General features: G+C 37.1%; 1 protein-coding gene across 1 annotated transcript in view; it reads right to left on the reverse strand.

Annotated features, from left to right (window-relative positions):
* Positions 1–23,612, reverse strand: part of KCNH8 (potassium voltage-gated channel subfamily H member 8) — a gene marked incomplete at both ends in the record, with an annotated part of 243,408 nt that overhangs the window by 142,555 nt on the left and 77,241 nt on the right. Inside the window, one exon of the mRNA XM_083379020.1 lies at positions 6–239. Coding sequence (XP_083235146.1) covers positions 6–239 — 234 coding nt within the window. The remainder of the gene's footprint in view (positions 1–5; positions 240–23,612) is intronic.

Genomic DNA, 23,612 nt, shown 5'->3' on the forward strand with positions numbered 1-23,612 from the left:
CTCACTGTTCTTTTTATAAAACATGATCTCTCCTTTGAATTCTATTTTTTCTTCCAGTGACTTTTCAATTTGGAGAATCATTTGCTCATTTGTTTCAGCACCATATAAAAATTTACAGCTGCAGCTCTTCTGCATGACTTCGGTTCGTGCAAATCCAGAAAGCTCACAGAAGCCATCGGAACAGTAAACAATGGGGAATCCTTTAGCCACCTGAGCATTGGCAAGAATAAAATTACTATCTGTAAAAAAACACACAAAAAAGTACAATATTTATAAACATGATTTGCTTTTTCCATGCCTAGCATACTTTCTTCACAGGATATCCTCCAGTTACTGTAAACCACAAACCCAATTGTACCAATAGGGATATTTCATGACTAGCAATGAGAAGTTCAGGTCAAAACATCTTAAAAGTACTTGGTTGAAGAAGGCACAGTGTTAAATTACCTCAAACACTTATTCACAACTGAGTAATATGGTAATTCCAAAGTATCTGTTAGGAAATTGAGGTTTTGAATGAACTTAATGAGTATCTGAAAGGATCACAAATATATGGAAAGCAAGGTTTTGTCATTTTATAGGATACAGCGAATTTCTAAAAAAAAATCACTCTTCATCAAATTAAAAATAAGGAAATAAGCACAGAGATATCTTGGCAGATGAAGAGACAAGTCTATTTTTAGACATGGAAAGGATGTGGATTATTACTGTTAATCCAGTTAATAACAAAAGTAGAAACACTATATAGGCAAGAATTCTTTCACATGCCTCTTCTGAGCCAATCAGTTTTTTTTTCTGAATCCAAGATCACTATCCATTCTACTGATTTTAATTTTTGTGAATGTTTATTGGCACCACTGAATCTTATAACAGGTTTACTATATAATAATAAGACATTAAAACCAGACAATACAATTAAAACTATAAACAATAGTAAAAAAAATAATAAAATACAACCAACCAACTGAAAGTTCAAGGAACTCTAACTTCCAAAAATATTTTGAAAAAGTCTTTCTTAATATGTTTATGATGTTACCAAATGGTCTCCTGGGGAAGGCTCCTCCATTAAATGGGGGCTGCTATTAAGAAACATTATCTATGAGCAATGTGTTACTTTACCATATAAATTACTAATCTATCCCAGTGATGCCAGTTCTTTAATGTTGCCTGGCACTTAGTGAGTTTTTACAAAACCAAGTTGGGCAGGAAGGCAATATTGCTTGTTGTTTTCATGCCATGGTCACTGTCAACAAGTTTGTATCAATGTTCCAAATAAAATCAGATAATAACCTGACAGGCAGGAACATCTTAACTAGTTCTCAAACTGAATAATCATCACAGAAGCAAGTTGCAGATTGTCTTTCATTTTTACTTAGTTTTTAATTTCTGCCCCCCCCACCCAAATTTCCCCAAATCCATGATAAACAAACATAGCTAGAAAAATGGAAAATTGTTCCTTTTTTCCATGAAAATTGATCTTAGCAATGAAATAAATATTTATAATATATGAATTGTTTATTTGACAAAAAACATGTGAACAGGTAATTTTATCCTAAAGATGTTTGCTGGTTTAAAAAACATTTTTCATATCAGTTGAAAGGCTTTATTTTAAATAAGGGCTTTAATGTTATATCATTCTTGTTTTATAGAATGAATCACAAGACTTTTCAGTTGCCTTTCTCTTCTCAAATTGAAGGTATCAGATCTTTGATTTAAATCTTCAAATTTGCAGTTCAAATTATCTCCCCAAAGCTTTTCTTTGCATCATTTCTTTGCGTTCTAAAAGCTGTGTGTGATCAGAAAAAAAAGTTTAAGAAAAAATAAATTCATTTGAAGTCAGTTGACCTGCTACCAGTTCAGCAGAATAGTCTTTTGTAAACATCATAGAAGACATTTATTTTCTCCTGTCTTCTTTATTTTTGATCCATGGAAACTCAAATACAAGATACTGCTAATCAATAATTTAGGCAATAACTTTACTCTATACAAGTTTATAAAAAAAGCAATCAAAGGACCTCCTGTTTTTCATTGCGGCCGCCATGGATGCTGGAAAGCAATCTTCATCTTCTGTGTCTGATTTCGCTCCACTGGGGGACCCTGGAAAGGGTCGAAAGTCACCCTGTAGGGGTGACGAGCAAGGAGGGGACCCCTGCTTGATCACGGGAGGGTGCCAGCTGTTCCGCTGAGGCAGTCCTCCAAGCTGGTGGAAGAAAGACAGGCCATAGTAATATAGCCTGTCACTACGCTGCAGACAGCAGAAGTCAAACTCACCACCAAGCACTTCAAAAGTTGGACCATAAAAAAGGCTGAGCGCCAAAGAATTGAGGACTTTGAACTGTAGTGCTGGAGAAGACTCCTGCAAGTCCCTTGGACTGCAAGGCGATCAAACCAGTCAGTCCTAGAGGAGATCAACCCTGACTGCTCTTTAAAAGGCCAGATCCTGAAGCTAAAACTCAAATACTTTTATTTATTTTATTTTATTTTTTATTTTTATTACATTTATATCCCACCCTTCTCCAAAGACTCAGGGCGGCTTACAAGCTTAGCAGTAGCCTTCATTCTATGTATATGCCTGCTTATTAGGGCTTTCACACACACCCCCAAGCGGCATTATTACAAAGTCAGCTTATTGCCCCCAACAATCTGGGTCCTCATTTTACCTACCTCGGAAGGATGGAAGGCTGAGTCAACCTTGAGCCTGGTGGGATGCGAACCTGCACTAATTGCAGGCAGCTGGTGTTACTTAAGGAGGCATTAGCCCACTGCTCCACCAATTGGCCACCTAATGAGAAGGAAGGACTCCTCAGCTACATGGAAGAGTACGGACGGGACATTCCCAGTGACAAAACACGCATCCGAATTGTGCAATCTGCCACCCAGTCTGCAGCCAAAATGGCTGTCTGAGGAAGCTTTGCAAATAGCTGAGGAAAGGAGGGAAGTGAAAGGCAAGGGAGAAAAAGAAAGATATGCCCAATTAAATGCAGAATTCCAAAGAATAGCTAGAAGAGATAAGAATGCCTTCTTAAATGAACAATGCAAAGAAATAGAAGAAAACAATAGAATAGGGAGGAGCAGAGATCTTTTCAAGAAAATTGGAGAGATGAAAGGAACGTTTCATGCAAAAATGGGCATGATAAAGGACCAAAATGGCAGGGACCTAACAGAAGCAGAAGAGATTAAGAAGAGGTGGCAAAATTACACAGAATAACTATACAAGAATGAGCTTAACGTCCCTGATAATCACAATGAGGTGGTCACTGACCTCGAGCCAGACATCCTAGAATGTGAAGTGAAGTGGGCCTTAGAAAAGCTGAGCAACAACAAAGCTAGTGGAGGTGACAGTATTCCAGCTGAGCTATTCAAAATCTTAAAAGATGATGCAGTAAAAGTGCTACACTCAATTTGCCAGCAAATTTGGACAATTCAACAGTGGCCACAGGATTGGAAAAGATCAGTTTACATTCCAATTCCAAAGAAAGGCAGTGCCAAAGAATGTTCAAACTATCACACCATTGCACTCATTTCTCATGCTAGTAAAGTTATGCTTAAAATTCTACAAGCTAGACTCCAGCAGTATGTGGATCGAGAACTACCAGAAGTACAGGCAGGATTTCGAAGAGGCAGAGGAACTAGAGATCAAATTGCTAACATACGCTGGATCATGGAGAAAGCTAGAGAGTTCCAGAAAAACATCTACTTCTGCTTCATTGACTATGCTAAAGCCTTTGATTGTGTGGATCATAACAAACTGTGGCAAGTCCTTAAAGAGATGGGCATACCAGACCATCTTATTTGTCTCTTGAGAAACCTATATGCAGGTCAAGAAGCAACAGTGAGAAATGGACACGGAACCACTGATTGGTTCAAAATTGGGAAAGGAGTCTGGCAAGGCTGTATACTGTCGCCTTGCCTATTTAACTTATATGCAGAGCACATCATGAGAAAGGCAGGGCTAGATGAATCAAAAGTTGGAATTAAGATTGCCGGAAGAAATATCAACAACCTAAGATATGCAGATGATACCACTCTAATGGCAGAAAGTGAAGAGGAACTAAAGAGCCTCTTGTTGCGAGTGAAGGAGGAGAGTGCAAAACTTGGGTTGAAACTAAACATTAAGAAAACCAAGATCATGGCATCTGGCCCTCTCAATTCCTGGCAAATAGATGGGGAAGAAATGGAGGTAGTGACAGATTTTATTTTCCTGGGCTCCAAGATCACTGCAGATGGGGACTGTAGCCAAGAAATTAAAAGATGCTTGCTCCTTGGGAGGAAAGCCATGGCAAATCTAGACAGCACACTAAAAATCAGAGACATCACCCTGTCAACAAAAGTGTGTATAGTCAAGGCTATGTTCTTCCCAGTTGCAATGTATGGCAGTGAAAGCTGGACCATAAGAAAGGCTGAGCGCCAAAGAATTGAAGCCTTTGAACTATGGTGCTGGAGAAGACTCCTGCGAGTCCCTTGGACTGCAAGGCGATCAAACCAGTCAGTCCTAGAGGAGATCAACCCTGACTGCTCTTTAGAAGGCCAGATCCTGAAGCTAAAACTCAAATACTTTGGCCACCTAATGAGAAGGAAGGACTCACTGGGGAAGAGCCTAATGCTGGTAAAGATTGAGGGCAATAGAAGAAGGGGACGACAGAGAATGAGGTGGCTGGATGGAGTCACTGAAACAGTAGGTGTGAGCCTAGATGGACTCCAGAAGATGGTAGAGGACAGGAAGGCCTGGAGGAACATTGTCCATAGGGTAGCGATGGGTCGGACACAACTTCGCAACTAACAACAACAACTGTTCCATTCTCGATTCTGACAATACATATACAAAAGGTCTTTCTGGAATTATTCACAATGTTTAAAAAGGTTTCATTTGCTGAACGTGCATCCACTAGCTATGTAATTCAAGTCATTGTTTGACTACCCTAACTACTTCTTTGCTTTCCTAAATGGAAAATGACTATTATTATCAGTTAGATGGATTTTTATATGCTGCTTCTGCTGTCAAAACACAATCAGATTCCATACTAGTATAAGAATTAAAATTGTATGCCTGCTGTATAAATAGATGACTGAGACTCTGTATTATCGTTAATGATAATGTTATCTAAAAATCATCTGTAACTTTCAAATTAATTTATTCCTGTGTTTCTTCTTATTCTCTCAGTTAATTCAGTATGAATTACATGAAGCACAAAGGAACACTGAATAGATTAAAAGGATTTTAGGTCATGCTAATTCATTATAAAAGGATTTTAATATCTTTTAATAGCATAAAAATGCCAAAATGTAAGAATGGGACAAAAGGTTGGCACCAGTTATATTAGTGTAGATTTAGAATGTCTGCATAAATCCTCTAGGACAGGGGTAGGCAATCTTGGCTCTTTTATGACTTGTGGACTTCAACTCCCAGAATTCCGGACTCAGGAATTCTGGGAGTTGAAGTCCACGAGTTATAAAAGAGCCAAGGTTGCCTACCCCTGCTCTAGGATATGTATACCTGACCAACCTCTAAAATTGCTAAATCTACAAGCTATTGAAAGGTATTTTTGTAGTTTTCTGGCCATTATGATGTACTCTGAAACTGTAGGCACAGATTTTTACATATATGGAAAGTTATAAAATAAATCATATTCAGACATGTGGCATGCACATATTCAACAAAGAGGAAAACTTTTAATATGAAGAATAATTAAACACAAAGGTCAAGATCTTTTTAACGTCATACAAAAACATATAAAAGGAAAATGCTTGGTTAATGAATATATTTTCTAGGCTCAAAAGAAAAAAAATTATCATATCTTATTCTGACACTCTGACTGATACATAATTTCCACTTTGAGGAAAGTTGACAAATTTGTTAGATTCTTATAAAAGAAATTAAGAAAATCAAATCTTCATTCTTCTGCAGTAGCCACATTCAATCAATTTAGCTATTCTCACATGGGGAGAGTCATGTTGCACCCCTGCAATGTAGCTGATGAAACAAAATGAAGGTTGTCAAAAGAAAAGATGGCATACTAATTCAATATTTCTAAATATACAACGTCTGAATCTTTTCAGAACTGAGCAGTGCACTGGGTCCTTATTTCACTTTAACCCACATCAGATTTTAATGATTATTCCAATTTATTAAGAAAACATGGATGTTTGATACAAAACAAAATGAAGCAAATAAATTCTTCCCAACCACAAAGTGATCATGATTGGCACAAGGAAGGCATTGATGTTTTCTTTTTTCTTTTTGTTATATGGTTGCATTAACATTTGTCTGACTGCTGGTGACTACACAAACAGGTCATGCAGGTTGAGTTGTTATAGCCTTTTAAGGGCTGAAAAAGCATGACTGATCCAGTCACTAAGTTGGCTTCCATGCCTTAAGTTTATCTTCTAGACCAAACTGACTGCTTTAACTTTAATGAGGATGTAAAATTTTGAAATTTTCAGGATAAAGCAATTGGTCAGAATCTTATCTTATCATTCAGTTATCTTGTAAGTTTCAGATTTGGAATACTTTTCCAGATAAAACTTTATATTGGACAATGATGATTGAACAATATGGCAGATAAATGATGGCATCAAAACTGTAGAAATATGCAGACAAAATATTTGCTCCCTTAACATCACAAGGCTGCATAACTCTGCTTCCTTAGTTCAATTACAGCTTCATTCATTATGCATAGATATGACACAGTGTGGATATTAAATAAATGATAATGTTGATAGCAATATAATTAAAACACTACTACCTAGAAGACTTGGGGCAGAAGAAAAAAATGTAAATACCAGGCCAGGTTTATTAAACTCTTGACCTTGTTTACCTTGAAGCTAGCTCTCTTGAAATCTATAATATGCATATACAATATTAACATAGTGAAAAAACTAAATAATCATATGCTTTCAAAGCATCTAAATGTAATGGAACTATGAATTGTATAGTCAGATGTATATTTTGTGAGATATAATGGTACATGTATGGAACATTTATGGCATTTACAGGGTACATGGAAGGTAGAGGGTAAAATTATGAAATACATTTCACTCTTTCAGAATGCTAACTTGCTACTATTGTCTACATGCAAGAGATGAAGCTTGTATTATGAGGACCAGAGGCAAATGCAACAAGGGTCGAGGATACCCAAAAGGCTGGTGCAACTATGCATCAAAGCACATACCCTTTTCTACATATATTGATATGCTATTCTCATAGAAAAAGGCAGGCTTTGAACTGCATTTATGCGTGCCATTTTGTTCTCCTTGGTTCCTGTGTTGAAGACCTACTGTCAAAGCTACAGTACTGGCAGTATTAATCATTTTTTATTAAAGTATTGGAACCTGCAGATGACTCTGAGCGAGTTTTGCCTCTAATAGCACTCGTAAATCAACTTCAGGGTTGGCTATAATGTTGGGTGATTCTTTAATTGGATGGAAGTCCATCAGGCAAAAGCACATAAGCCTGTCTACAATGGAGGCTGAATTCTCATGTCTATCAGTGTTATGTACAGAACTGCTAGTGTACAAACAATTATTGTTGGATATGGGTTTAACTGTAAAAGATCCATTTATTGTATATGAGGACAATCAAGCTGCAATGAAGATGGCAAACAATGCTGCAGTCAGAACAAGATCCAAACATACAGATCTTCGTTACTTGAATGTAAGACAATGTGTCAAAGACAAATTAATACAACTGGAATATTGTTCATCTGATGTAAATATTGCAGATCATTTCACTAAAGTCCAAAGTGCTGTGAAACAAAATACTAGTTGTGAAAGAATTGGCATAAGATTGTAAGAGGTTATATATTATTCTACCCAAAGGGGAGAATGTTAGGCATATGGTGATAGCCTACATAGTTGGGTTGAAAATATATAAACCATGATGTTGTGACTTTAAGATGTTAATTGGCCAATGGGTGTGTAAGTGTTCTCGTGGCCATAAGAGGGAGCTAGGAACGTAGCTTCTTTCTCTCTGAATTTACTGCTCTCTCTACTATTGCTGTTTTGCTGTTGGTTTATTACTGTGATAAACCTGAACTGTGTATTTGACCTCTGGACTGGTAAGAAGACTTTGTATTTGGAATACTCCTTGGACTGTTACTATTGTGTATGACCTGGACTGTTAATTTTTGACCATGCATTTTTGTTTTTACACCACCTCAAAAGTAAAGTACTTTTTTGCTTTCACAACTCAGTGTACTCTTGTGGTTACTGTGTGACTCTTACTGCTCTCAGTACCCTTCCTTGTCTGTGCAACTCCTTGGTAGCACAAGGAGACCTCTGCACAGATATTCCTAACAGTAGCAATCACACATACACACTACACTATAAAATTCTAATAATTTTGTAGATAGATAAATTAACAACAACAAAGTGAAGCAATGAGAAAGGCCTAAAAAGAATATAAAACTTCATTCCTTTCAAAGAAGGAATGTTTTAGAGGGGACAAAATTTACTTGACCTCATGATTTCATTGAGCAAAGGAGTAAATGGCAGGGAACAATGTAAGAAAGTTGTTGAGGAAGATAGTTGTCTTCAGTGTGAGAAAAGATGCAATTTCCTTGTTCAATTGCTATTATTTTTGTTCCCACGCAGGAGTATGCAAACATTTCCCACTATGCAGAGTTCCACAACTGTGTAGGGCCTGTTTGGCAATAATTCAACAGAACAAGTATGATATTATTTGCAACTGCATTGTTTAGAAAGTGTAATTCTTTGAAACATGCTGTTAAATAGTTAGTTGTGCACCCTCACTGACTACAATTGGCAAATGGAGTGCAGGATCTTATGTATCATATTGTCACATTGGATGGAAAGTGAACATGGGTAAGGAAAGCTGCCAAAACAGTTCTGTAGGTTGAATGATTCCAGTCATAATAATAAGACAATCATAACAAGCAAAGTTACTAATTTACTAACTGCAGTGATTCACTTAACAACTGTGGCAAGAAGTCATAAAATGGGGCAAAATTCACTTAACAACAGAAATTCTGGACTCAATTGTGGTCATAAGTTGAGGACTACCTCTACTTACTAATGGCTGTTTCCTTTTTGGATACAAGCCAACTATATATGAATCAGGAAAAAGATGTGAATGTTTCAGCCATTTGAAAAAAGATGCTTTATCTGTGCTATGAAGAATTCTGAAACATCTCTTTGATTTAAATTGCCTTAAAATAATTAACTTGAAGAGGGACTTGGAGATTCTTTGAGTAATACTAATTGTTTAAATACCCTGAATTTCCCTATTATGTTAGGAGCAGTAAAACAATTAAATTGAAATCTTTTATAATTTCTTTCTACTCTTGACATCTTGAAATTTATTCTGAAATTAGCTGCAATATTTTGTCACTGAGAATCAATGAATGAATGAAGAGAAGTTAATAATTAACCCTAATCCTATTTATGAAAAAATGTGTAGCACTTTCAAACAGGGTTTCTGCACCAATCCAGAATCAGTACAACCTGTTCAATTTCATAAACTCAGCTGCATTTGGAAACTGCATCAATATATTGGTTGCTTTAATTGGTCTTAGCTGTTTTAATTGGTACCAGGGATACATTTTAAATGCACACAGCCCTTGCCTCAGTATTCTTAGGAATGAAAAAAGTGGATAGAAATGTAGGTTGGCTTTTCAGGGATTGGGGAATAGAAATTGTGTAGAATGAATATCCTTTAAGATATTAAAGGATATTTTAAGAAAGAAAAGCTTCCAGTGGAAAATAATGGTGGACTGATGCTCTCCAAGGGATTGAAGAGACACTGCAGCTGAGAATGTAGCTGGAAGGCAGATTCTGGCCAGCATAACCTGGATCAAAGGGAAATTGTGAGATTAACCATCTATACACCATCCTCATGAGTAAACTGCAGAAACAGAAAAGGTTTTGCAGTTAGTTTGAGAACTGAAATATGAAGAATCCTGGGATTCTATCTATGTTCCTGTGATGAAGCTAATATGGACATTATGCTCTGCTTTCCCCATTTCTTAACCACTTTAGGAAGCAATTAATTTACAGATCAAGAGAGATTTCCTCTGTAGCAAAGAATAAGACTCCTTGCAGTAAGTTAAACCTTTTGAGATTACAGAAAAACAAGAGAGGCTTTGATTTAAATATATGAGAATTATTTGCAAAAGGCTTAATTAAGAGAAGATGTAAGAATGTTTTAAAAGAGCCTTGGTGGAGCAGTGGGCTAATGCCTCCTTAAGTAACACCAGCTGCCTGCAATTAGTGCAGGTTCACGTCCCACCAGGCTCAAGGTTGACTCAGCCTTCCATCCTTCCAAGGTAGGTAAAATGAGGACCCAGATTGTTGGGGGCAATTAAGCTGACTTTGTAATAATGCCGCTTGGGGTGTGTGTGAAAGCCCTAATAAGCAGGCATATACATAGGATGAAGGCTACTGCTAAGCTTGTAAGCCGCCCTGAGTCTTCGGAGAAGGGCGGGATATAAATGGAATTAAAATAAATAAATAAATAAATAAAATAAAATGGACAAGAGGGCAAACTTACTTTATATATTTATTTTTATCATTTTTACTTTGGATGAAAGTGCTTTGATATAAATTTGTATTAAGCAAGTTAAAGAGACTAGTCCTGCGTGGGAATGCTTATTTATTTTTAAAGAGTTCAACTGGTAAAACTTACATAACAAAAGATAAAATAAAGAATGAGACTATAATGTTTAGTTGCTATGGAGTGAAGCGTGTTATGACTGAAGCTATCCAGAACTATTAAAATGAAACTGTCAAAACCACAAAAATTTAATAAGGAGAAAAAAGAGCAGCTCTTCTTTTCTCTGCTTGAGAAATCTCCACTTTTAGATTGCTATTATGAAAATGGTAAGGCAAGTGGGTGGCCAAAAGGGCATTAGCCGGTGGGAGGGGGAATAGGTGGGTGAGAAGAGTTGAAGGGCCTTTGTGATCATAAGTTCAGGTGCTCTGCCAAGTGCCTAATTTTTGGCCACGTGACTATGGGAATGCTGCAACATCTATAACTTTGGGAACGGGTTCTAAGTCAATTTTTTCAGCACTGTCATAATTTAAATTAAAAGAATTTGGGGCTTAGCATTTTTCAAGATTAATGAACAAAAGACAAAGATGTTACAAAAATATGAAAATACAAGCTCAAACAGAATTGAGGGATAAAATGGGTTTTAAGCTTGAAAAAAAGTAAAAGTAATTTCTCATAATACTTACCATATCTTTGTAATGAATGCTTCATTCATGCTCAGCCTTGTATATCAAAAAGGCTTCTATTTGTTAAATGTCAGTTGTATGTAAAGTATAACTTTCTATTACAACTCATAATGATCCCAAAATTCAGAAGGACCTTTTTTTAGCCAGATTCAATGCTTTCCCAACAGCCATTACTGAAGGAAGGTACCAAAACATCCCCTACAAATAAAGACTCTGTCCATGCAGTGGTAGAATAATTGAATCAACAGAACATGTTATGCTCTATTGTCCTCTCTCTGCAGGAGCATGCCAGGAATTATTATTTTCATTTTTTATTAGATACCTGGGCTATTCCAATTTGTTTTATCTTGAAATGTTATTATCAGATCAATCTGATTTCAATTCTCTGCCAAGTACTGCTTAGTAGTCTGCATAGTATGCCATAGTATTAATTCTAACTGTTCTCAGATATTTTAGAAATTTTAGAACACCCACACATAAATATATATTTAATATTAAATAATGTCATTTCTGTATTCTATGTGCTAGTCTATGACTGAATAAAGATTTGATTCACTGTTCAGTAACTATATTGTTTTGTTCCATAGATGCTAATGGTAAATTATAACACTGTTTTACTAGTTGTTAATTATTGATAATTTTTCCTTCTATAGCTATAGTTCAGTGATACAATTTTAATACAGCTCTTAAATATATTTCTCACAACTATAGATGCAAGTGTACTGTTACATTTGCTTTATAACTACTGTGACAATTTATTTTAACTTTTATGAATAATAGTTCTTTCACTGCCATGAAAGGTTGCATATTTGACCATTCATATGATACTGAACTTGTTTAAAACTTTATAAAATTTTATTTAATATCAGCTTCCATGACACATGGATTCATTGCAAACCTATTAAAACTTTTTTTTATTTTTTTTTCCCTCAGATATGTGTAACTGCACTTGTGTTTCTGATACAAATCATGTCTTTAGAGAAAAGCTGTCTTCAGGTTCATCTAAATTCTGATCATATTTCTAAGATAAGATTTAAACCATGAAATAAAGAAAGATTTGTTTCTAAATATGCAGGATATTTAGTGCATAAAACAAAAGGCAACAGACAGATACAAAAACATAAGCATACATGTGAGAATTTTAATGGTGGAAGTAATTATTGGTAGCGATTTACGCCCCAAATGAAAACCAAGAAAATTTCTATTCAAAATTACACCAGAAAATAATAGAATTGGAATTCGAAAGCATATGTATGATTGGAGATTTCAATGCTATTGTAAAGGCTGGGCTGGATTACAATACGACCAAAAAAAAAGACCCTAAGGAGAACACTTCCAAAATATTTTCATAATATGGTGGATGATTTAAATATACTAGATGTTTGGAGAGAGAAATATCTGCAAAAGGAGTAATATACATTCTATTCTGCTCCTGGTCGAGAATAGATATGAAATGGACATCAATAGACTTATTTACAAGTACAAAAAATATAAACATAAAACAAGCACATGGGTGGACCACAACCCAGTCATAATTACATGGAAAGGACAAAAAAAAGAGAACAAGATGGACATTAAATCAAACTGTATTGAATGAAAAAGACTTCCAGCAATATATGGAAAAAGAAACGACTTTCTTCTTTAAGGAAAACAAAACAGAAGATACCTCACTTCAAAACATCTGGGATATGGTGAAAGCGTTCATGAGAGGACTTGCTATATCTTATATGGGGAAAAAGAATAAACAGAAAAGACAAATTAGGGAAAAACTGGAGGAAGAATATAAGACGCTTGAGAAAGAATTACAGAAAGATACACAAAACAAAAGATAAAAAATTTAATGGAGTTGAACAAGCATAAAATGAACTTGATATAAAATGAAGAGGTGGCAAGGAAAATAAAGGCTACTAAACAAACCTTTTTTGAACATGCAAACAAACCAGGGAGATGGTTGACATATAAAATTAAAAAGGAGAAAGAGAAGAGATGGATTAAACAACTGGAAGATGCCGAGGGGACTTTACAACACCGGAATGAAGAAAAGAAAAAAAATAGCTTGGGAATATTATGAGAATTTATATAAGCAACAAGTAGCTTCAGATGATAGGATAAAACAATTCTTGGAAAAAACAGAAATACCTAAAGTACCAGAGAAATTTAAAAAGCTACTAGAAGAGAAAATAACATTGATGGAATTAACAGAAGCAATTAAAAAACAAAAGAATGGCAAAACACCAGGACCAGATGGGCTACCAGCGGAACTATATAGAACATTGCAGGAATTGTTAGGCAATGTAATGCTGGAACTCTATAATGAACTCCTCTCTGAAGCTAAGATACCAGATTCATGGTCAGAAGCACTTATTACCCTGATACCAAAGGAAGAAACAGAAATACAGAAAATAAAGAAACTATAGACCGATTTCCTTGCTGAATGTGGACTATAAAATATTCGCATCAATCATGGCCGAAAGATTTAAAAAGTTCCTAAACAAATTTATACATATGGATCAAAATGGGTTCCTGCCCAAAAGACAGATTAGAGACAATATGCAAATTATATTAAACACATTAGAATATTATGAAACACATCCCGAAAAACATATGGCATTGATGTTTTTGGATGCGCAGAAAGCATTCGACAATGTGAATTGGCAATTCATGATAAAACAACTACAGATTATGGATTTTGGGGAGAAATTTATAAATGTAATTAAAGCAATTTACAATAAGCAAATAGCCAAAATAATGATTAATGGAGATATGACTGAAAAGATGAACATTATGAAGGGAACAAGACAGAGATGCCCTTTATCCCCATTCTTGTTTGTATTGACACTAGACACACTAACTAGAACTATAAGACAGAATAAGGATATAAAAGGTATGAAAGTTAAGAGAGAAGAATATAAGCTACAAGCTTTCGCAGATGATTTAGTATTTATCTTGGAGGAGCCACTAGAGACAGGACCTGTATTAATAGAACAAATAGAAAAATATGGTGAGGTAGCAGGTTTGAAGATTAATAAAGATAAAACAAAAATGTTAGTGAAAAATATTACTGAAAAACAAAAAAAAAAGAATTGATGGGAAATTTAGAGATACAGATTGTAAAGAAGGTAAAATATCTGGGGATTCACCTGACAGCAAGATGTACAACAATTAAAGAAGGTAACTATTACAAATTGAAAAGACAAATCGAAGTGGATTTAGATAAATTGAAAAAGGTACAACTATCATTAATGGGCAGGATTGCAATAATCAAAATGAATATATTACCACAATTGTTGTTTTTGTTTTCAACAATACCAATAAGATTGGAAAAGAAATATTTTGAGGGGCTAAATAAAATAATTTTGAAATATATTTGGCAGGGGGAAAAGGCAAGGATTAATTTAAAAATGTTACAGGATGCAAGACTCAGAGGTGGGTTTAGCTTACCTAATTGGGAATTATATTACCAGGCTGCAGTAATGTCATGGATGAGAAAATGGAATTTACTGAGGAATACTAGATTATTGACATTAGAGGGACATGATTTACAGTTGGGATGGCATGCGTTCATATGGTATGGGAAAAATAGAATACACAGCTATTTACAGAGACATCATATCAGGAATTCTTTATTGATGGTTTGGGAGAAAATAAAGAGGAAGAATTATCTGATGATTCCAGATTGGCTCTCAACGATGGAAGCGTTAATACACCCCAATATGTCTAACATGGGAAACATTATAAGATATAAAGACCTACTAACAGATACGGGGAAGCTGAAAACCAAACAACAATTAGAGGAACAAGGAATAAAGATGGATTGGTACATGAGAACGCAAATACAATCTAGATATGAAAAAGATGCTAAAATAGATGGTTTTAATTTGGGGAGAACAGAGTTAGATGAAATACTTACAGGAAGTGAAGAAAAATGGATTAAAAATGTATAGCTACTTATTATATAGGGAATTAGAGGAAGAGCAAGTTAAGGAGTTAATGATAAAATGGTCAAGAAATTTTGGATATACAATTGAATTAGATAGATGGCAGCAATTGTGGGAAAGAAAATATAAACTGACAATGGCGACAGTGTATAAAGAAAATATGTACAAGATGTTCTACAGATGTCATATGTCTCCAGAAAGACTAGCTAAAATGTTTAAGGACAGATCTGAAATGTTGGAAATGCCATCAAATACCAGGGTCTTTCTATCATATGTGGTGGATGTGTGCAGAAGCTAAAAACTATTGGAACATAATCAAATCATGGATAGAAAAGATAATACAACAACATATAGAATTAAGAGAGAATTAATTAAGCTTGTAAGCCGCCCTGAGTCTTAGGAGAAGGGCGGGATATAAGTGGAATTAAAATAAAAAAAATAAAAAAATAAGACCAGAAATATTCCTGTTGGGTATTTTACCAGAGAAGTATAGCAAAGAGAACACATATTTGATTATTCATATAACCACTGCAGCTAGGATTGTGTTTGCACAAAACTGGAAGGCACTGAAAGCTCCTCCAGAAGAAGAGGTGATCGGGAAAATCATGGAATGTGCGGAAATGAATAGATTAACAATGATAATTAAAGATAAGACAGAGTCAGAGTATTATGAAATTTGGGGAAAATTTTATGAGTGGGTGAAAAAGAGAATATGCTTAAAAGACAGCTAACACTAATTTAGATGGAAGAAAAATGAGGAGATAAGGATATTATCATACCTAATATAGACATTGAAAATCTAAGGAGAGGAGCTGCTCGGACATCACCCCTGAATTGTATCAGAAGAGGAATGGGAGGGAAGAAAGGAGAAGAAAGAGGGAAGAGAGTAGAGGAGGGGGAAGGAAGTAGGAAGGTTGGAGGGAAAGAGGAGGAGAAGTGGGGAGAAACGGGAGGGGAGTGGTGAGGGAAAGAGGAGAGGAGAGGAAGAAGAGGGAAGTAGGAAAGAAAGGAGAAAGGGAGAAAGAAAGTAGAGAAGAGGGAAGAGAGAGAAAGAGGATGGATACAGTGAAAGGGGAAATGGATGAGCAGCACCCATACCTATGTGTATGTATTTATGTATGGCGATATATTTGTTGACTTGTTTGTGGAAGAAATGGGAAAATAAATTTTATACATATATATACACACACACACACACACACACACAGAGAGAGAGAGAGAGAGAGAGAGAGAGAGAGAGAGAGAGAGAGAGAGAGAGAGAGAGAGAGAGAATGCACTTGCTTACTATAGAAAAATATGGTTAATTTCTGGGTTTTTTCAACACTTCCTCTGCAACCATTCTCATAAAATCTTTCCCTTTCATCCACAGTCATCAATGTTATAAGCATGGTGAGGGAAATGAATGACAACACATTTATTATGATATCATAATACAAATGCCATGACTTGAATAGTTGCATCAGATCTCTTGACACAAATTTGTAATCATGGCATTTGCTTGATTATATCATCATTTTGGTGTTATACCATTACTTATAATATAGCTTTGCCCAAAGATGATAGCCATTAGTAATGAACTTCAACTACCATACTAGCTGGGGAATTTTTGCATTAGACTAACTGTATAGAGGGTACAACTTCAGAGGGAAGGTAATAGCTTTCCATGCACCTAGGCATACACTCATGCTGGCCACATGATCACAAAAGTGTTTTTGGATAGTGCTGGTCCCCCCCGCTAAGAAATGGAGAAGAACACCACCCCGTTGAGTCAGAGACGACTGGATTGGGGAAAGCCTTACCTTTACCTTTATAGAGGATGCCAAAATAAAAAGGGTTGGTTTAATGTAAATGTTCCAAAACCTCACTATTATTTTTATAAAAATATAATTTTAGGCACTGATGGAGGTGGATTTACACTAGGATCTATAGGCAAGGAAAGCGCTATGATGGTTATGATCCTGCAAAAACTGCTTTTCTTCCAAGAATCCATTAAGAAACTTCATATTAGCCTATTTGGGGTAAGAATAGATTCATGTGGAAATAGATTTTGTCCTCCACAGTCACAACTAATATGGAAAGGAGAAAACATTTCTCTCAATTTCCAACTCAACATTAATTCTATCTCCTTAGATTTTCTATTTGTGCACCATTTTCTAATTATGCTAAGGTATGCATACATAAACTTAAGTTCTAAACTAGGATCACACACAGAGAAAAAGACCCACTCCTAGATATCAATGCATACAATACCTCACTCATACCACTCTAATAACAGGAGTCAAGTCAATCTGAAAAAGATACACTTACAAATATTGCCTGCCACATATGCGTGTGCAATTCTCAAGAGAGTATTCATACACATACAATAGCTGTGAGAAAAGTACTACACATATTTACATATTTTTAATTATTTAGTGTTCCAAGCCAATAAAATACAAACACAAAACTTAAAAATACATAACAAGCTGGGTCTAAAACAATTACTATTGAAAAGCAGGGACCATTAAGCCTCTGCAAGTAATGTCTATTGCTAAGAAGTTGGTAATTGTTTTAGAGGTTGTCCATGTTTGGTCTTGAAGGAGGAAGTCTGAAGCCTCTTTGTCAGAGAAACAGCTAAGATCTTTGATAACTGGGCTTCTGGATTCCAGATGCTTTAGGTCAGGCATGTCAAACTGCTGGCCCACGGACTGGATATATCACGACAAAACCGTGCCCACCCCATTACAGGCAATGGGGAAAAAGTCATGATATGTCACACAATGTCACATGAAGTCGCAGGTTTGCTTGCCTGCTTTAGGTTAGACAGCTTGTTGGTTTGACATTGCAAAAGATATTGAGTCAATCTCTGTTTCTGAATATATATAAATACATTTATCATATGTATGTCTTTCCAACACTCCTATAATGAGTAGTACATCAACTTGAGCCAAGGTAAAAAAAATTCCAGAGCATCCAATATGTTTTAAAAGTATCTAGAGGTTATTGAGGGAGGAGGGGAAAACAAGCTGCAATTACAGCACAATGAAAATAAGTATTTTTTAGCCTGCCATTTAAAGTCTAAGTCTCAAATTCTCTGCTGAAGTTCAACCAAGGATTTATCTAGGTCATAAATTGTACATCTAGAAATAAGAAGACACACAAAAAAACCCAAGTAAGAATTAAGTTGTCTACTTAGCGATGAGGAAAAGCTAAGGAGTAGATGATGGAGCAGAGATACTAATTAGCAAATTTGTTTCAATCAAAATATGAGATAACAAAGGCTTAGGTGGCCCCAAAAGTGGTGTGGTCAAATTCTAATTGAGTAGGAAAATTTTGAGGTTAATAGTTTGCTGTAGTAAGATTATGAGGCTGAGAAGATGATAATCAATGGATGTTGCAGTTAATTTTCTCCCAAATGGCTTATGAGAAATAGAATCAAAGGCAGCTTTAAATCATTAAAGGCAATATAAAGGGGAGTTTCTCACACAAAAATCAAAAACTAATTTCTTAGTTGATAAGTGATTAAACCTCAAGTAAAAATAAAATTCTGCCAGAATTCTTAAAAATAAATCCTGACTGTGGGCTTTCCGCTAGCCCACTTGTTTATTAGCAATTCCCTAAAATGTTACTTATTTCTATCACTTTTCTAACATCCAAAGAAAGATAAAAGGCTGTATCCCAATCAGTATTTTGTAAATATAGAGTAACTTTTACAGAAGATTTTTCTGCCATAAACTTTCAGCTTGGATGTGCCCAGGAACATCTGGACCCTGAAGAGGTAGGATATTCCGCTGTGAATCAATATGCAATTTTGTATCATTTAACTGAGAAATATCTAGCTATCCTAAAGCTCCTCTTTATGGTTTTAAATGGCTGGCCTGTGATGATCCAAAGAACTGGAAAACAGAAGCTCACAATTTTTTGGACAGTAGTGGCTTATAGTATCTCTCAGTTGGATTTGTGGCTGTTGTTTTTGCTCAATAGTACCCCCACCTGCATTATATTCACAACATAATGACAGCTGTCATAGGCCGCTTTCACGCGGCCGCACTGACAGCTGTCAAAAGACTACGCATGCGCAGCCACACACGCGGCCTACAAGCACACGCGGCCGTTTGACAGCTGTCAAACGGCGCGCATGCGCATTACCACTTGAGCTGTCAAAACCGCGGCAAGCCCCCGGCGGCCGCCGCGAGCTGTCAAAGTTAGCGCATGCGCAGTAGCGGCGGCGAGCTGTCAAAACACCGGCCGCGCGCCAAAACCAGCTGACGGGATCCCCTGCCTGGCTAACACACTAGCGTTGTCTCTGGGGAGATTCTGCCCTAACAGCTGACCGATTGGCCCCCTGTTCTTGGCGGGAAAACGCGCCCAGCTGATTTGCTGTCCCGTTTGACAGCTGCCTATATAAGGCATGTTTTTCCCTGTTCTGTTGTCCGGGCTAACTGAATAAACAACCTGTTAATGAAGACGCGTCTCCCTTGTCCTTCCTGCCGATAATCCACCTGGCGACGAGGATGGGATCCCGGTACTAGCTGAAGTCACGGGCCAGGAGCGTTGCTGTCCGGTCAACCGCTGAAGTCACTAGCTAAGTCACCGACCGGACAAGCCAACCCTCCAGGTGCCCGAAGTACCGCGGACCCGGAATGGCAAACCTAGGACACATAAGGGAGTTCGACGTCCGGCACCCCGAAGGATGGGAGTCGCATTTGGACCAGGTCGAGGGGTACCTCCTTGTGAATAAAATCACGGAGGACCGCCACAAGGCCGCCGCGCTCCTATGCCTGAGCGGGCCAGCGGTATACGATGTCGCCGTTGGCCTCTGCAGCCCGGACCCGGTCGCCACCATACCGTATGCCGAGCTCACAGACCACCTCAGCAAACACTTCATGCCAAGGCGGTCAGAACTGTATTGGCGGCTCTATTTCGCCCGACGGAAGCAGCAGCCTGGTGAAACCTCCACCGCTTTCATCGCAACCGTCAGGCACGCCGCCCGCAAGTGCCATTTCCCCGACCTGGAGGACCGGATCCGCGATCAAGTTATCGCCGGTCTCCAGAACGCGCGTCTGCAGAGGAAGCTTGTGGCAAAGCCCACAATGGACCTCGCAGAGCTCACGCTGGAGATAATGGCGTTCGAAGACAGCCATCGCGACGAAACCGAGACGTTTGGCGAAAACTCTGGCAACTCTGTCCATCAGGCCAGGGAGCTCGACCAAGGGCTGCCGGAGCCCGAATCCGGGGTCGATGCGATCCTCTCTCACTTCAACCGGATGACCGCCGGCCGGGAAAGGAACCGCAACCAAGACCGACAGACGGGCCCCAACATGAAGAAACCGCAGACCAACGCCAGGGCGAAGTGTGCAAGCTGCGGCGGAAGCCATGCCAGAGCCACTTGCCGGTTTAGGAACGCGAAGTGCCACGGCTGTGGCAAGACCGGCCACATCCGATCAGCTTGTCGCAGCCTAAACCGGGAGACCCTCCACGACCTTGACGAGATCCCCGCAGGTAGGACCGCCCCTCCCCGCCCTCCCCCAAGGGTTATAGGGTCCGTATGCTCCCTAACAAAAACTCTCGCTAACAACATCCCCAGAGCCAAGGTTAGAACGTGGGTCAAAATACAGGGAATCCCCTGTGAAATGGAGGTCGACTCAGGATCCTCCGTTTCCATCCTGTCAGGGGATACCCTCCAGAAAATAGCCAACAAAACAAATCACCGCATTCCTATCCAACCCTCCAGGGTCATGCTGGCAGATTTTCAAGGGGCGCAGATAGATTTAAAGGGACAAGCCGTCCTGAAAGTCGAATTTAAAAAATTCTCAGGCCACTTAACAGCCCAAATAACAAAGCAACCAAGAACTAGCTTAATAGGATTAGATTGGTTTGAGGCATTAGGCATTCGCCTCGAAGGGACAAACCGCATCCAAACCAATTCTTTAGAAAATATCTGCAAAAAATTTGCGGATGTGTTTGACGGCTCACTGGGCAAATACAACGGCCCCCCCATCGACCTCAAGTTCAAACCGGAGGTCGGACCAATTAGAATAAAAGCCAGGAAAGTTCCCTTCGCCCTAAAACCAAAAATAGACAGGGAATTAGACCGCTTGCTCAAACTAGGAGTCCTAGAACCCACTGACAGCGGAACTTAGGAAACCCCCATAGTGACACCTGTCAAACCCAATGGTGAAGTGAGAATCTGCGCGGACTATAAAGCGAAAATGATCATCAAGACGAAAAGGCATACTAAAATCTATACAATGAAAGCAAAATGATTAGATATTAACATATAATCTGAAAAAGATGCCATTTAAATGCCCCCAAAGTACAGTCTCCCTCTATATCATTTCAAATAGAACTGTTTTAAATTTCATAACTATTTGGAGCAATGTTCATCTTTCCAACTCCTATATTTTATCTTTATATTTTTGAGAGTTATGGTTAAAGAGAGAGATGGGATATTATAATGCTGGGAACCCATTATTGAGTCCCATACTAGCATTAAAATTATCTGCAACTTCAGGTGATCATTAAATCAACAGCTGGTTTTCACACAGAAAGATTTGGTTATACATAAATCTAGATCCCATTCAGAAAGATAAGAGAAAAGTGAATGAGGGCCAATGCATTGAATGGATTCTGGAGATCCCTTCAAATGTGATATCCATATCACTGGGGCACTAACCACAAAAGTGATACATATAACTTGAGAAACTTAGAATCAAATCTCCATGGAATTTTGAAACCTGCTTGTTAATTTAAGGCAGTTACTACTACTCAGATAACTTAAACTATCTCAGAAAGTTGAACTGAGGATAAATTAAACATCTATGCTGCTCTGAACTTTTCAAGGAGAGATAAATATGTGTACAATCATTAAACATATTTCTTAAGAATATCTATTTGAATGCAAATGTCAGTAGGTTTAATAGGATTTACTCAAAATACATGCTTTTTTCAAAGACAGGAATTAACTGCATTTTTTATGTTTATGTATGTGTGTGCATGCATCTTTGTGTTTGCATGTATCTGTCAAATAAAGTATTTAATTGTTTGGACTAAAACTCACAATTTTTAAAGCAAAAGTTATCAAATCATATTTATCTTGAATGTACATTAGCTCCTGAGATGTTATATTCATAAGGCTTCATTAAAAATAAATGACTCAAGAAAATGTAACTGTCTAACTCTTACCTATCACTATACTTGGGAGTTATTAAAATAATTTTTATTATTGGCCTTAAAATATACTTGAATTTATGCAAAATAGAGTAGAAGTATATAAAACTGTAAGCATATCTTTTCCTCTTTTTATTTTTTAAAGAATGCAGAATCTTAATGTAATTTCTAAAACTGATTTAATTTAGCCATCTTTCTTCAATTGAAGCATATGTGTTTATCCTTAAATTCACATGTTTAAGTGTATCTCCAATTAATATGTTTTTATTTATACTGCTATATTATTATTATTATTATTATTATTATTATTATTATTATTATTATTATTATTATTATTATTATTATTATTATTCAGTGTGGAATTGCTATTAAAGGCTTGATCCAGATTAGAATGTATGAAGTTTGTGCTGTGCTTCTCGGGACATATAACCAAAGCAACAGGGGGCAACAAAAAGATATCCAAGTGACTGTTTTAGAAAAATAGGACTTTTGTACTATCATTGTGCAAGAACTTACTGAATTCACATACATTGAAAAGTTTTGAATAAACTGAGATGACTCAACAAAAACAATTAACACATTTCATTTATTGTTAATTGATTTGCTTCACACAAAATCTGCATCTGCATAACCAGCCTGTCTTCCCCTCCCTTCCCACTTTCTCCTCACCCAGTTTATAATAAATTGTACATTATTCTTCAATCTGTCTGTGCATTTGATGAAGTGAGTTGAAGTTCACACAGTTTTATATTAGAATTCCACCTTTCATAAATTAGATTATTTCCTTCTGAACTCTACTCCCTAGAATCATGGTCCTTCCCTTAAAATTACTCTATCATACCTCATAGCTTGCATTCAATTGCTTGGAGATTTATCTAGCATAGGCGACTTCTAGATTTAGGATTTTCAAACCCCCACATTCTTAGTTGTAGTAGCTTTGGATAGCAAATTCTAAGAGATGAAGACCACACAATGAAGGGTGATCAACTTGTATGGAAGATGACCATAGAAAAATGCTTTTCTTTGTATGTTGCAGTAATAAAAATTATAAGAATTTTCTAGAGGTACCTCCTTGAAATTTAAGCCATATTTTAATTTTGTGTCTATGGCTTCTAATCAATGTTGACTTCTGGCAACTAACTGGGCAAATTCCTGCAGTTTTCTTGGCAACATTTCATAAGTGGTTTGCCATTGCTTGCTTACTATGGGAGAGGGAATAACAGGCCCAAGATCACCCAAATGGCTATAGACCTAATTCTAGGCTAGAAGTCACTGCCCCCCAGATTCTACCCTGATGCCTTAACCCTTAAACCAAACTGGTTCTTTCAATCTTAA

The sequence above is a fragment of the Vipera ursinii genome (genome assembly GCF_947247035.1).
Source record: "Vipera ursinii genome assembly, chromosome: Z".
NCBI lineage: Eukaryota > Metazoa > Chordata > Lepidosauria > Squamata > Viperidae > Vipera > Vipera ursinii.